This window comes from Rhododendron vialii, chromosome 4a, assembly GCF_030253575.1.
Source record: "Rhododendron vialii isolate Sample 1 chromosome 4a, ASM3025357v1".
Taxonomy (NCBI): Eukaryota; Viridiplantae; Streptophyta; class Magnoliopsida; order Ericales; family Ericaceae; genus Rhododendron; species Rhododendron vialii.
Window position 1 is genome coordinate 10,840,872 of NC_080560.1, and position 16,746 is coordinate 10,857,617.

Below are 16,746 nucleotides of genomic sequence, written 5' to 3' on the forward strand. Positions count from 1 at the left end.
GGAAGAAGGCATGTGTCTTTGTTCAACATGAACTTAACAAATAAGAGAGGATTTGTGACTGCAAATTTCGACTTCTTTTCTCCATCCCTGCTCTGCTTACCTAATGTCAAATTCAGAAGAATTATCCATGAACTCAAGAAGCTAAGCAGTCAGACAACTTCTGCATATCAATTACTGAAAGCAAAAAGGGACAACGTCCAATACAGAGTTTCGTAAAGATCACTATGACCATTTACACGACATTAAAACTCGCCTTGCCTTCTAAAACCAACATCCAAGAACATAGACACAAATAACATAAAGAGAGCACTAATATCAGAACATATAAAAAGAAACATGGCATCATATTTGTAGCACAAATACCTATTTATTAGCAGTTTACCATTTCTTCTTCTTCTTCTTCTTCTTTTTTTGGGTACATGCAGTTTACCATTTCCTTCAACACTGTATAGTGTCTAATAAAAATACCAGGCATAACATGGCTAATCTACTTTCTATTAGAATTTAGGGCCAATGACAATCTGAATGTCCCAATGACAACTATGACAGAGATTCAACATATTCCATTCAAAGGATAAATAGATAAAACAATCCAAAGATACCAATAAACGTGTTCAAGTTTGGCTATTCTAGATGATCTTCCCCTTCCTCTCTCTATTTACTGCGACCAAAATCTACCACCTCTTGGTGGAAAATATTATGCCTAACAGTCAAAGTGATGCAATGAAACCTATTGTCTATCAATCATTGCTGAATGAGAATCAATTCAGGCTGAGATTCCTTCATGCCGATGATTCTGCCCAATCTAAGTTGCTGGACTATCAGATCACAAGCATATATAAATGAATTCAAACATGCTAAGACAATAACTCACAGTTCAAAAACCACAAAAAATAGGGGCCAAAATCGTGTTGCATAGTACCCTGCAATACTGAATGAAGAATAAAATTGAAGGAGGAAAACCAAAGCTAGAAAATACTTCCTTTTAATCCAAACTGTGCGAAGAAAGCATAAATAGTCTAAAACAAAAGCAAATTGCTCCAGATTCCGACCAACAAGCTCCATGAGAAAACTATACATATCGTAGTTATTTTGGTAAGTCTTTTTATAATGGAGGAGAACAAGCAAGCATCAACAAAAGATTTGACTTTGATTGTTGTGCATTCTACATTGTGCTCGATAACACAAAAACAAATGAAGTAGCACTCACGTGGACAAGGATCATGGTTCTTCTATTGGAACACTAACAAGGGTAACAACCTAACAACAAAACAATGAAAAACAAAACAAAACCATCAACAACATTGCGATAGTTAAATTGCAAGTTTCAAGCTACATAAGCAAATACAAAGAATGAGCAAAGTAGCGGATTGATCTTTTGAACTATCACTTCCTCTTCCATTTCCATCGGATTAGCGGTCCCATTTAATGCCATTGCAACCACAAGGTGAGAAAAGAGACGGTATAAAATGCCACATCAATCCATTTGCAAGTCTTTGGGATCCCAATCCTCTTATATCTATTTTGCTTCGGGTTATAGACTACTATCCTATCCGAATCCAATACCATTAAAACCTCTCCATCCTTTGTGTCACACAATGGCTTTAAGCGGAAAAAGAACTCTCCTGCCACATTTGGGACAACAAACAGCTTGGTCCAAAACTCTTCCTCTTTTTTTTTAATTGGAAGATTTACTCTCTAGTCCATTATTCTCGAACACTCTTTCTTCTCGAACTACAAGCATTTCATGTGCGAGCGTGTGTATACGTGGGAGGTGGAAGTAGATAGTTGAGCTCGAGGGATTTTACTATTACACTATTCTGCACGACCATTAGACAAGACTTTGTTAATATTGCGGAATAAAAAAACCATTAAATAATTACCAAGTATATGGATTTTGTCCTCTATTTCCATAACTCATCTAGTAGAACAAACGCAGGCAGTAACTTCCTCTCTCTGCATACAACATCAACTAAAACACTCCATGAATCAGGCTCCGGTTTGAACCCCATCTCCATCAATCCAAACAACACTGTCGTAGCATCCACCACCTTCCCGTCCTCGCAAAGACGAACCAGTAATTCATTTGAAGTTGCGAAATGCGGCACAAACCCCCTATCCAACATCAAACACAACAACTCAAGAGCTTTGCCTAAATCCCCTTCTCTGCACAAACAATTCAACACAACTCGGTAACTTGCTTTGTTCAAAGAAAAACCCTCATAAGGTAGCGTACAAAGCATCCCTAGAGCCTCCTCAACCCTACCTTCTCTGCACAATCCTCCTAATATCACATTAAAGGTGACAACATCAGCTCTGCAGCCTTTTTCTTTCATCTCTTGAAGCAAATCCATGGCTTCATCAGTCCTCTCATTTTTACAAAAGCTATCAATCAAAGTGGTATAACCAACTGTATCGGGTTTCAGACCAATGTTCTTCATCTCAGTAAAAGCATCAATGGCCTCTTCCAATCTTTCCTCCTTACAAAACCCTTTCATTAAGGCTGAGTAATTGAAAACATTTGGTTTGCAACCGTTCTTCTTCATGAATTCGATTATTTTATTTGCCCGGTCAACTTTTCCCCAACGGGCAAATCCATTAATCAAAATATTGTAAGTTAAAGCATCGGGCATGATTTGATCTTTCGAGACCATTTCCTCGAACACATCAACTGCTTCTTTGAGCTTTCCACATTCACAAAGACCATCCATCAAAGTCGAATAGGTAATCAAATTAGGGTAATAAGTTTCGGACTTTTTCATCTCTTCCACCACTTGAAAAGCACATTCGATATCCCCTTTCTTGCAATGGTATTTAACCAAGATGTTGAAAATACAAGTGTTAGGCTCCAAGTTGAGATTCGTCTTTGCATTCACAAGGAATGTTCGTGCCAAATCAACCTGATTTGACTCAACCAGAAGATTAAGACAGGTGCTGATGGCTTTAAGGGAGGGCTTCTCGCGAACAATTGTTTGAATGGCATAAAACATCTCAAGCACTCTTTCATGTAGAGAGGATTTTGAGAAATGTTTCATGAGATTGAGGAATATGCCCTCGTGAAACCTGCATGTTTCATATGTTATCTGATGAAGAACTGCATCAATTGCCTGAAATTTCTTGAACTGAGCAAGCTTATCGAGAATAGTCGCATAGGTGGCGTTATTGTGATTAAATCCCCTTTGATCGGATGCCTTGTTAAAAATCTCTAGGGCACGTTGTGGATCCCTCTCACGTTTTATCAAGTTGATGGCAGAATTGTGAGATATGTATTTGGATTTCCTTCGAGCTTCAACTGTGGTGAATGTGGTTTCGGTAGGAAGGTCTGGTTTTTGAGAAGGGTTTTTGAGGAGCTGAAGCGGGGAGATCCATGGAAGTGAAGATGACAGCGTAGAAGTCGAAGTAGAGAACCACCGGTGCTTATGGAAAGCGACTTTCATCTAATCCAAGAAAACTGTTGAGGCTATTATAGGGCTTCATAATCTGGAGAAGACAAGAATATGTAAGTCAATAGATAGGCTGACTAAAGAACACGAAGCAAGTTTTTCCTCTCTAAGAACACAAACAACAATAAAGCAAAAATTAATCAAGTAGAGAAATGGCTTACACTATGACTATGTCAGTAAATTGGATCATAAGCTGCAGAACATGAATGTGTGATACTCCCATCTATATGAACAAAAAACAATAAATTATGTGCAAGCCACAACTTCAAGATTGGCGAGATGTCAACAAAACAGCAGCAAAATACAACTGGAAATAGAAGCAAATACCACCAGCTGCGAACAGTTGCTTCTAATCTTAAAAGCCCTTACACCCTCAAATACATCTAATTAAGTCTTGGATGTTATAATCTCCAATATTCTAAGCCGTAATGACCCATGAAGCCACTCTAACTTGGCATTACGCAGTAACCAAACACCAATCAACAGAAATGTTGTTGAAGACCACCTCAGTCTTGTAGTCCATAAAGTTCAGAACACAGGCAAAGAAGATTGCATCCTAAATTACTTTTTTCAAATCCTTATTACTGAAGCCAAACCACCAGAATGCTAATGAAGGACGATCTCTGGGGCCCTACCCAAGAACACAACGGTAGTAGATGATGAGTAGTTTCTAAAATATTTTCACCAAAGGACAAAAGGTGATGGAGTTTGAAAACAGTAACCCCCCCCCCCCCCCCACCCAACTAAGAAGATCTTTCATGGCAATCCTATTCTGCAGCGCCAACCAAGCAAAACATTTCACCTTAGTCGTTGCAATTCTTCCGGACCAAACTCTCTCCAGCTGGTTGGTCATTGATCCAAGAGAGTATGTACTGTTTTTCTCCACTAACCACACCACCACATCTTCCTTACTACTATTCCTCCGTACTGTAGTCAAGAGTCACAACAAAGTTGATCAAAGATTTTTCTCCTAAATTTAGGTTCCATGTGACACTCAAACAGGTTTCTCCTACTCCTTTGCTTTATGTTCGACAAAATCATTACACAGCGATTAAAGGTGCTAATATGGTGATCATCTAAGGATCACGGCTATGGATACGACATACAGATACAATACGTTATTCCTCCAAAAACTAGGACACAGACATGTTAGGACACGTCAAATATGACCTATATGTATCTTAAGAATTCATATAAAAGTTGACTTTTGTGTCAAATTAAGATTAAAAAAAAAGAAGTAAAACATTGTGAATATACAAATCAATGATCATTGTATAAATATTCCTGAACTAAACATCCATGAAAATTTTGACTATGGGCCCAATTCTAAAGCATCATTTTAACCTTCCAATGTGTCCTCAACATGATCTTGGAGTGTCCCCAATGTGTCCTCGAATGTCTACAATGAGTTCGACTAAACAAAATACGATTAAAAAATACATGTATTTAGGTATGTCTGACACGTGTCCGGAAAAATGTTGTGTCGCATCTGTATCTCACAATGGACACGGTTACGAGAGGCCGGTACACATGAAAATAGATTAAGCTGCAAAACAGTTGGTCCTTTGTACTACCAATACTCTAACCTCCTTGTTGCCCCACTCTCCTTGTTCTGTCACGTTGCCACTAATTAAGTTACTTGTGCTGCCACACTAAAGCTTTAGCCCAAGCTAAGATGGATGAAGATTCTTCTTAAGCTGTGGTGCCGTGACAACCCAGTGAAAATGAGACATGGATGATCCTAGTCCCTTGTATACCGTTTTTCAGGAACAACTAAACCGTACAATTCATATCTAAACGGCAATGACAATCGAAGTTGAAAATTGTGATAAATCATCTGGTAGCATTAACATTTCAATCACACAATGACACAAATAGAGAAAGATTAAGAATCTCACGAAACTGACCCAGTTTCTAATTTTGTCACCTACTTCACAAACATCAGCCCATCTACATATTTTAGCTTTTTTTTACATGCACTAATTAAAACTAGATGAACAAAGTGACTCAAGTGCTAAGACAAAGAACAGGTACTACAATTTACAATCCACAAATAGCACATGATTATGTTGCAAACGAACTGGTCCCATGTGATTGGCTTGGACCCTTTACCTCAATTCCCTGACTTCGTTGTCTGCCCCCCGTCGTCCTGTACTACCACATCAATACTTCCTAAGTTTTAACATTCTCCCTATGTTGCCATCAATAAAGTTCTACCCCAAACTAAGTAATAGAGTAAGAAAACCAATAATCTCTTTCTTGTCCTTTTACTTAAGGGGCAAAGAGAAGCGCTTTTGCTACTAAGAAAGCGAACGGTCAGCATGAAGGTTCAAGACTTAGCCGAGCGTTAGCGAAGCAAAATAGACTAAGGGTTTCAAGTAATGGTGCGACAACACAATGTGAATGACAGAGTTGAGACAGAAATTTGGGGTTTATAATCCTAATTCGCACCTAAAATACCTAGGTAAATACGAGTTTACGACTGCGATTACATGGCAGAGCATAAAATTTTTCAACTTTCCAAATAAACTAAAAAGGTAGAAAAATTAAGAAACCAACCAAACCGAGCTTACCCACTTGAAATAATGTCACCTACATCCGTCAGCAGATGTAAAGCACCAAAAATGACAGAGAGAGAAATCTACCCGAATTGGAAGAACCAAAACGTGTCGCAGATAGATACAAATTACCAGCACATCATATATATCCTCCGTTCAGCGAGAGAGAGAGAGAGAGAGAGAGAGAGAGAGAGAGAGAGAACAAGCAACGGGAATGGGTTTCGCATAATGACTTCGGGCTCAGGGTTTGCCGGTTTGGGGATCAAAATGTATTCTCCCAACTAGGTGAGCGGCTCGTGCCAGCACGAGGTGTTTCATGCCTGGTATTTTTGTGTTTGGAGCATTCGTATTGTAAATTGAGTCTTGACTACGCTCCCAATACTAATGGAATTCATTAGTTATCATAAAAAACAAAAGCCGGCAAAACTAATGAAAGCAGTGAGCATAATATTTGGAAGCAATGGAACAACTAAAACTGTAACTAAAGGTATGAATATTGTCACATTACTGAATCTGCACAAACAAAATACTTCTAGTACCTTCCATTCCAAACTATGGTATGTCATTAATCATTACAAAATGAAGAATTTGGAACAAACAAAAATAACTTCTACATTCTTATACATGGCACAAGTGACAAGACAAACAAAGTGTCACAAGAAACTCCTTTTGTATTCGTTCAATTCCGAAGACATACTTAAACAGATATAGTACATCCAACTGTACTTTTTTAGTTTAATTAGTCAACCATACTTCATATTTGCGATGAATTAAAATGTAGCAAGAGTTTAGGCTCATTGTAATTTTGAGAGTAAAAAAATCACAGCACAGTTTTCCTTTTTTTCCAAGTAATCTTTTACTAATGTTACTCTTGCGCATATAAAGAAGAAAGCATAAAGAGATACGAAAGACAACGAAAAGCAAATACATATGAATATTCAGAGGTATGTATGATACTCACAAGAAGTTCTCTTCATTCTTGAACAGCATTAAGATTTGCATACTTCTCAAGGTCCTTAGGAGTGATTACAAGTTATAATCAACATTTGCCAGAAGTAAGAGACCATAAATAGTGCTATATCGCACAAACGAATTCTGCACAATGGCTCCAACCAAATCACTAAATCATTCTCTGCTGTCCATTCAAGATCACCACCCAACTCTAACAAATCATCATAGTCACGCATGAATTTGACATCTGGCTTAAAAGTGATCTCGTCGTGGTTATTTTCTCTACAGTATGACACAGCGGCTATGGTTTTCTGAGCCTCGGCAGTAAGAACATAGTAAAATTCATTATCAGCGGGGAAACCTAAAAGTGGACCAATTATCTAGGGCTAAGTTAAAAATTGCATATTGATGACAAATACTCCTGAAGGCAGACCTAGAACCCCTCCAATCTAGGGGCTTAATTGGAAAAACCAGACCAAATATTGCCACCCATTCAATGTTCTTTTATTAACAGGTTAGATAACACTAAAATTATCATAATACTCTAATGGAAAACAAACCTAAGAGCAAAGCAATCATCCAAGGTTAAGAGGGAAATTGAATATAGAAAAGGAAAAGGTACACGCTTTTAATAGTATTTTAATTTTTTTGGTCTATCAAGTTAGATATTCTCCTATCAGAGCATTGAGGAAGACAAAAACAAAACTAACAACTATCGGTACAGTGAAGTCATCACTCTAAAGTCCAGAGAAAATCCAAAAAATGAAATCTAGCCTCCATAAAATTACCAAGCTATACGTGCATATGAAAAAAAACATATAGTTAGTTACTTGGACACAATGATAGATTCTAATGAAAATAGGATTCACTATCATAGTAAATTTTTTGAATTGCCAATTTGTGACAGCAGCAAAACAAGTTTTGCCTTTGATAAGTCAAACAGCGTTATCAAGATAAATGCTCGCACAGCCATGTAATACGCATACTTGATAATGAAAACAGCTGAAAGCAGCATAAAATAGAGTTTCAAGTATTTGATCAATACAAATTTCTGCAACTTGGATGTCTGATTTCCAGTCCTCACAACTCTGGTCCATGCGCAACATCATTCTTAAAAATCTTCTATCCCAAAAATCTAATGAACCAATTGATATGCCATCCTCGTCTTTCTCAAAATCTTGGCTATTAATTTCTACTCACTGTACAACAATTTTCTTTTGATCGGCAAAGAAAACAATTACTGTACAAGGTAAAAAAAATTAGGCGTTCAAAAAAATAGATGCGGTGCTAATTGAAATGTAAATTGTATGTAGCAGTACAGTGACATATAGTGAAAAGATAACTAAACTACTCGGGTGAAAGAAGACGAACCAAATTTTATGTAAAAGCACAAAGCTGCAAAAGAAGACTGCTAACTTGTTATGCATTACCATTCTTCTACATAAGTTATCGATCTTCCCTGCAAGAGCCTGATATCTCCTTGTTTGCTTCCGCTTCTTTGACGATACCTTGGATAGATCACTTTTTCCAATTCTTTCCAAATTCAGCAGTTCCCACTCAAGTAACTTCAGTTTAGAGGATACACCTGAGGCTTCACCTTCCGACTTGCAAGGGGACTCCCTTCAGAGAATAAACATTTGATGCACTTCTATTAGTTGTACTATGCTTCAACTGACACTGTGACACAATATTTTAATGCAGACTGTTCAAATTTACCTCGAAGCAAAATGCTTCAGATGACATAATGATTCAAGGGATTCATACTGAACATCCTACAACAAAGAACACATGAAATCAACATATTGTGGAAATAGCATAATCCCAAGTCTTAAGTTCTCCTTAGCAATATGAATATGATAAGTCCCTTCGAAATTATCAAAGTTAAACACTCACCAAGTTGGCAGCTAAAGCAACAACAAGAGTTGAGAAAATGTATAATGATGCGCAAGAAGGAGATTTTGCAAGTTAATTATCAGTCCAATTCATAATGAAAGGGAAACTTCATCTTTTTGTGAACGAATTCTATCACAGTACCACGTGAACTGATGATTTTTAATTGGACCACACTTTCCGAAGGGATTATAGCAAGAGAAGCAATTCCTACATCTCAAATACGAAAATCTAAATCACCTTCAGTGCGTGCAAAAATTTGTTGTGTTTGAAACTCAGAAAAGGTAAATTCTGTAAAAGAAATTAACAGTCAAAAGCGAAAAGAAAAAACAGGAAAGCAAGAACAAAAGGGAATATCCACAACAAACTTAGATGAGCCCATGAAAGAGAGAGAGCACAAAATTAACTCCTTTTTTATTGGTGACATTACGAAATTGATTCCAATTGTGCAACGGGCTCCTTAGTGCAATCCAGATAATAAAAAAAATAAAAAAAGCAAAATCCAACAGAAGTGCCCTCATATTGATTAGTGTTTTTCAACTTTCCAATGCAATTTGTCTTTACCAGGACTTATTTAACTGGAAATAAGTCGGGTCCAATAATAGCAATTACAGTTGGATGACAGAGATGTAGGAAGAAGATACCCCAACAGTAATAAGAAGACTGATGAGCAGTGGCCCAGTCAAATGTGGAAGTACAATGGTAAACAACAGAAATACTGAAATCAAGAGTTGTTTGTGATTCAAAAAAGGCCAAATCAAGTGGGTACCCACAAAGATTAAAATATCACCAAGTCATGGATAAGGGGATGAGGACAAAATCCCAACAAAAGAAATACAAATGATTAGACAAATTGCAAGTTATAGCAGCACTCCACGAGGAAGAATGTTGATGCGACTTGGTTATGAGCTAAACACACAATTAAATTTGAACTTTTGGTGCCAATTAATGCTCGGTGATCAACTTCAGAAGATATGGTCCTAAACAATAGCAATTACACATGAAGCAGTAATCTTTCCAACGTCAATGGCATCAAAACAACCAACAATTCCCGCAAAACCAATCTACGAAATGAAACTTCCAAAAGCAGATATCCTTATCGTAACAAAACAGCATTAGCCGCAAATGCAGAGTCAAGCGGTCATCAGAATTCAACAGCAGTCCTCTTTAAAATTGACTTGAAATTTGCAAGGACACAACAAAAGGAAGAAAGGAAACAAATATGCTGGTCTTTTCACATTTTGTTTTCACAGCCCCAAATCCCATTAGGGATGGGATCCCACCACCCCCCCCCCAGTTCCGGGGAGTCAAATAATTTCTAACAATGCAGGATATCTTCACATGAAGCAGGGCCGGCCAGGGGGTAAACCCCGCAAGCCGGCAAGCTCGGGCAACCCCCCGGCAAGGGGCAAACAAAAAAAAAAATGTGTGTATACAAAATAAAATAGAAATCCAGCAAAAAAATATATTTAGGGGCATCATCCAAAAAATTGTACAAATTTTTTTTTGAAAAAGTAAATATGTATGGTTTCCACCCACTTTAAAAAAATTATGATACTTAAGAAAATTGGGAGGGCAAAGAGAGGTTTTCTATACCTAGGGTAACTAACAGATATAAAAAAAATTAGGAGGGCAAATTATTAAGAGAGAAAATTAGGAGGGCTATCAGATAAGAAGAAAAAAAGAAAAGGGACGCTATAGCCAAAACGAGAAGGGACGGGATTGTACGAAACCCTTACTCTAATTTGCCCCCAAATTTACCTAGTGTAAACCCTTACTTTGATTTTGTGAAGAAGTTAAGAACAATGCTAATTCATAAGAAAAAATAAGTATGAAATCTGATTCATTTCATATTCGCACACTACTTTATTTTTGTCACGCCCTCGATTTTCAACTAAAATAATAATACATTTTCTACAAATAAAAGTCTTTCTCTCAACTATATTTACCCTTAAATGTCTTGTAAAACCAAACAACGAATCAAAGTCTCTTCTTCTTTTTACCCCTTTTTCTTTTTTTTACCCCTTTTTCTTGAACATCGAGTCTCCCAAACATTTTCAAGTAAAATGGGTTTCATAATAATCAATGAGAGGAGTTTATACATAGCTTTACATATGATCTAATCAAAAGGTACAACTTTCAATTGCAAGTAAAGTACACGACGTGAATTAAACTTGGTGATAAACAACTCCTTAATGATTCCAATGAAGCTCTCAAAAGACATCTCAATGTGCACTCCATGCAGTCCAAGCTAAGTGCCATGGCAAATGGCAAATACCTGAAAGGATAGGATGAGCTACACTAGCTCGTAGAGATATCCATTCCTAAATTATATGCAGAAGTGAAGACAAATATAAAGGAAAAACATTTTCCAAACGCAGATTTGTTTTGTCAAAAGTGGAACACAAAATACCATTCTCATGTTGGAAAAAAATATTTAACTCCATTTCTCAAATACTGACACTCTCAGCTACACACGCACACGCACCCACTTCTATCTTAAATAAACTCAGGCTATCATTACCAAACTCAAGGCAAACTCCTACGTTTTCATTCCAGTGACTTAAGAGACAACTTCGAATTCTTTAACCAACCAATATGTCCTTCTTACCCACTTCACTGGTCACACAAAGAAGTGAAATACAATGTGCACAAGGACCTTAACCTCAATGTGTCATCAAAGAACTCACACATCCACCTAATTTAATCTTTTCAAACTTAAGTTTTATCATGTCCTCCCTCGTGTCACTTTTTATTCTGTCTTTTCGTTTTCCTCTCGTCATCAACAAGTGTGAATTATCCACCTATACGTACATGCATACCGTTCAGTCAAATCTCAAGTTTACCATTATAAGTTTAAACTACAATACCAATGTAACTCTTTCACAATAGATACTATCACATCTACGGCATCAATTAACATGTTTCCAAACCAAATAAATTACCACACTAATCCCAATTTATGAAGCCACTAAAATTTAGGAAGTCTACAAGAAGGAAGAAAGCAAGCATCGACACTTCAAACCATCCAAGACACCAACTCAGGTTAAAAGTTCATAGTTTCTCACATGAGTGTTTCGTTCTGTCTAAACGTCACATTCTAAATCAACATATTAATACTCACAACCTTCTGTATTACCACCCATTGCGTTACAGTAAACATCACCCAATGGTTGGGTTTCAGCATTTCCACCCCTTGCGCTGCCGTCTGCATTACCACCCCTTGCGTTGCAGTAAAATATAACTCATTAGTTGGGTTTCTGCATTACCACCCCTTGCGTTGCGGTACTTCCTCATTACAACCCTTGGACTACAATCGATTAATCTCATCAATTAGATAACATCAACATCAAACACTTTTTCCCAGTCTTGATGTAAGACAAAACACACCGATCAAACCAACTCAAAGAGTTAACTATGCATAAATAATACCATCTTCACGATTATAACAATAAAAACACCCAAGTCCAACTCTTTTATGTAGGAAATTCACCACATAACTTCATCAATCAAATAACATTAACATCAAAGCATTCGCTTGCATATCAACACATCAATACACGTGACACTTTAATCACACCGACATCGAGAAGCTCACACACACACTTATTCACACACCTTTTACTTAGATTCTAGGCTTACCATTGCCAATATCATTTTCTGTTATCACGTTCCTATTTTTAAAGACTTGGATACACCTTAGGTTCTCGAACGACCCCTTTCTCTTAAATTATACCCACGTACTAGCCCAACATCAAAACAAGAATATTCGAAGATAGACAAGCTCAAACTCTCTTCTTTCTTTCTTTCTTTTTTTTTTCAAAAATCTGATTCAAGTTTTTCCTAAATCACACCCATTTCAAGCATAGGGTTTAGACACTCAAAAATGTACTAACTACCACATAAACAAGCATAGAGAGAGAGAAATCCCTAGATTAAAACTCAAGTTCTTCCAAAAACCCCAAAAGTCCGGGCACACAAGGCACCACAAATTTCTTTGAGCAAATTGCCATACTCTTAGAAAAATCATAACCTTGTCATCTTAATCCCAGGTTCAGAAACGAGGGGAGATTAACCCAACAATCAAAATAAAAACAGATTCGCAACCATTTTCGCACCAGTCAACCAACCCTGCTTTAGAAATTCGCCAAAAATTGTATACTTAACCAAATTACTTGATTCCAACGCCAATCTCTTCTTAACTTAAATATGCAGCTCCTGTAAAAGGCCCAAAGCCACCCAAAATCTTCATCATGCCCAGAAAGTTAAAAGAAGACAGCCACGCACAGATTCGCACATCCAGCAAACAGCCAGTATTCAAAAATTCATAACTAATTGTGTGATTATCGGTTTTGCATGATCTTGGTACCGAAATCTTCGTATTGAAACGTACTTTAACAGTTATGAAGGCACCAAAAATTGATTCCTAGCAGAAGAGCCCCCAAAAGACAGATTACCAGAACCCACGAAATTTTCAGCATACACTAGATTTATTCAAGACTCAAAATAGATGATCAAACTTGATTCTTGTACATCAAACTAACACTTAAACATGTAAAGAAGGCAGGAGATCCCTACCTCAAAGGTTAGAAGCAAGCCCGAACATGGAGAAAACTTCGAAGTGCTCCGATCAGGAATTTTCTTGGATGGATAGGAAGCTCTCGTCACATAGAACAACTTTAGTAACTCGTAGTAGATGAAATCGAAGAGAGAAGGTGAGAGAGATGAGAGCCGAGAGCGATGAGAGCCGAGAGAGACAGAGACGCCGAAAAAGAAAGAAAAGAAAGGGGGAAAAGAATGAATCTCCTGCTCCTGATTTTTTTTGTTATATAGGTTTATCACACTCATACCCTTCAACTTCTAAAGTATCACATTAAATGCCACAATCAATATTCTATTTCACAAGGACCCCACATTCATTCATTTTTTTTACATTTATATAACTCAAGCACATATTGAACATTAACATTTTTAAATAATTTAATTATGGGTCTCTACAATTTTGAACCAGTATTTGCAAAAAAAATGGAGTTGTTCAAATTAAGAAAGAAGCAATTTGATGAGGATGTGGGAAATGATGCCAATAAAAGTCTATCATCGGAAGATCGTTTAAAGTTTTCTTATTTCCTCTGTATCATAGATCAAGCTCTTGCATCACTTAAGGATCGGTTTGAGCAATTTGAACTTTAAGAAGCAATCGTTGGACTTTTGTTTAACGTGAAATTCAAGAGTGTTACTGAAGAGCAATTGATGGAGCATTGCACTAAACTATAAAGTTTCTTGGAATACAATTAACATGTTGATATTCACGGAAAGGAGTTATTCCAAGAACTTAGACATTTGAAAACAATATTGCCGATAGAACTAACAAAATTGATGGACATCCTTGGTTTTATAAGGTCTTATTGGAAAGATGGCGGTTTCCAAATGGTTTGGGTTGCTTATCGGATTTTGTTGACTATTCCGATCATAGTTGCTTCGGCTGAGAGGAGTTTTTCGAAGTTGAAGTTGATAAAAACTTATCTTCAGACTATCATGTCACAGGAGAGATTAAGTGGATTGATTATAATATCAATTGAAAATAAGTACTTAGATAAGTTAAAGTATGATGATTTAATAATTGAAGAATTTGCTTCAAAAAAATGTAGGGAGAAGTTATTTTCTTTAAATAGAATCGTGTTAATCATAAAGCATTATACCCAAGTGATGTAATTCAAGCTAAATGGATAATATAATCTTGTTTGCGCTTTGTTTTTTTTGCTTGTATGTCATTTTTTTTTTATATATACTTAACAATAGTGGGCAACCAAGCGGAAGGTCGGGCTTGGGCAACCCAAAGGTCGGGGCTGGCACTGACATGAAGATATGTTTGTACGACCGGCACTTGTGAGACAATTCCTGTTTGTAGGACCAGCACTTGTGAGACAATTCCAGTAACAGGAGAGGATCCACTCCCATCCCCTTGACACACTCAAATCTTTCTTTCATTTTCTCTCAATTCTATATTCCATATTTTACGCTACCAAACAGATGAGAAACAAGAAAAAATAATTATGCAAAAACTCCACCAATAACTAAAGCAATCGAAGAACAAGAATAAAAGACGAACAAATGATCATCAAACCTGCCAAACACTCGCCCTTTTAGCCCAAAACTTGGAAGCAGAATTCCTCAACTCAGAACAAAACCCACCATTATCTCCATACACAGCGGCCCCCATTTCCTCCACACCACCATACCCCTCTCTTCGCAAAAATCCCTCCTTCCCCACCTCACTTCCCACCCCCTCTGAAACCCTAAAGACGCAACCCCAAAACACACGCTAGAAAAACACTCAACTCCATAAACACACGTCCATAAATCAACATAGAAAAGAGAAATCGAAGAAACAAGAACCGAACTTGACGGATGACAGCGCACAAATCTCAGATCGCAGCACGTAAGATCGGCTCCAAAGCGCCTCCACTCGCCTAGGGTTGCAATCTTAGAGAAGGCGCGGTCAAGGATGACGGGGGATCGAATGGGCGAAAGAGTTAAGAGGAAGATCCGGGCGGCGAGGAGGTGGGAAAATCATCGCAAAAGCAATTGCTTACGCAATGCACTCTGCTGGTTTCGTCTGGAACCATCCTCTCTGAGAAGTGGATAGAGAAACAAAAAGAAATACAATTATTCCAGAACCACACCCATATACACACCCACACACACAAGTGTGTGGCCCCCCCCCCCCACACCACTCTAGACCACACACACATACACACCCACACACTTGTGTGTGTGGGTGTGTATATGGGTGTGTATGTGTGTGTGGTAGCATTACTCAGTATGCTTGCTCACTGCTGACGTCAGTGTGACACGATAATCCACTCACATCATACAAAAGACGAATTCACCCTCAATGTTATAAGGAAAGCCTAGCCAATTGAGGGGCTTAATTGGAAAAAATTGGTCAAAAATTGCCAAGCAGTCAAAATGGCAAGTGGTGAAATTGGCTTTTAACTCCCTTAGGGGCTGATTGGATGCAACATTGGGTGGGTGTACCGTGGAATACACCCGGTTTAGGGGTGATGGGACAGTTTTAGCTAGGTCTGGCAAGCCTATTTCCTCATGTATTATTCAATCCCCCTTCTTCGCGAATACACCTCAATTCGGTGTATAAGGTGCTAAATTATTGCCACCCCTTGAGCTCTCCATAACTTATCCGGCCTAATACACCTGTTTTTTTGACCAAAACACCAATCCTTATCCCCCTCCCCAATGGCTCTCTTGCTCTGTTAACAGAGAAGAAGAATAAGACAGATCAAAAAAAAAGAGAAGAAGAAAAAGACGGATCAAAAAAAAAGAAAAAAGAAGAAGAAGAAGAATAGGAGACCACCACCACACCTACACAAACACACACACACAAACCATTAGAACTACCACAAACCCCCAATTTCAAATTTGAAACCCTAAATTTCAGAGTGATGAACAATGAAAAGAAACAAGAAGAAGAAGATGAACATCAACAACAAATCGAAGAGAGAGAGAAAGAGAGAGAGAGAGGGAGGGATGTTCACCATGATCGGAGTGCAGCAGCAGCTTCTTCTTCTCTCTTCTCTCTTCTGCCGTTCTCTCTCTCTCTCTCTCTCTCTTATGCCGTTCTTTCTTTTCTTTCTCTCTCTCTCTCTCTGGCGATAAAAACAAAGAAGAGAAGATTAAGGAAAGAGGAAAAATGATTTGGTGCATTTCAACTAAACATTTGTACATTTTCTTCATATTAAACAAACCACAAATTGAATTAAATATAATTGAAATTGAAATTAATTTTTTATTATTTACAAATATTAAATTAATTATTTTTATTTGTAAACTAAATTATTATTCTTTAAATTGTGAAAAGTAATTAATTTTATTGAATTTTGTTATTA

The 16,746-nt window shown here is 37.4% G+C and overlaps 2 protein-coding genes across 4 annotated transcripts in view; both read right to left on the reverse strand.

The window, feature by feature from the left end:
• Positions 1-1,131: 1,131 nt before the first annotated feature.
• Positions 1,132-13,636, reverse strand: LOC131323188 (pentatricopeptide repeat-containing protein At5g18475-like). Of its 3 annotated transcripts, XM_058354872.1 has the most exons (6): positions 13,421-13,636; positions 8,669-8,724; positions 8,383-8,572; positions 6,963-7,016; positions 3,605-3,666; positions 1,132-3,480 (listed from the first exon to the last, which is right to left on the reverse strand). In XM_058354872.1, exon 6 carries the CDS (start codon positions 3,435-3,437, stop codon positions 1,905-1,907), a length of 1,533 nt encoding a protein of 510 aa, XP_058210855.1. In that variant the 5' UTR covers positions 3,438-3,480; positions 3,605-3,666; positions 6,963-7,016; positions 8,383-8,572; positions 8,669-8,724; positions 13,421-13,636; the 3' UTR covers positions 1,132-1,904. The 3 variants fall into 3 exon arrangements, with proteins under 3 accessions (XP_058210855.1, XP_058210854.1, XP_058210856.1); XM_058354871.1 differs by lacking the exon at positions 3,605-3,666; XM_058354873.1 differs by lacking the exons at positions 3,605-3,666; positions 8,669-8,724; positions 13,421-13,636 and having other exon boundaries at positions 8,383-8,574.
• Positions 5,869-16,746, reverse strand: part of LOC131323193 (prohibitin-1, mitochondrial-like) — a 38,677-nt gene continuing 27,799 nt past the window's right edge. Inside the window, exon 6 of the mRNA XM_058354880.1 lies at positions 5,869-5,878. The gene's annotated coding sequence lies outside the window, so the exon portion shown is untranslated. The remainder of the gene's footprint in view (positions 5,879-16,746) is intronic.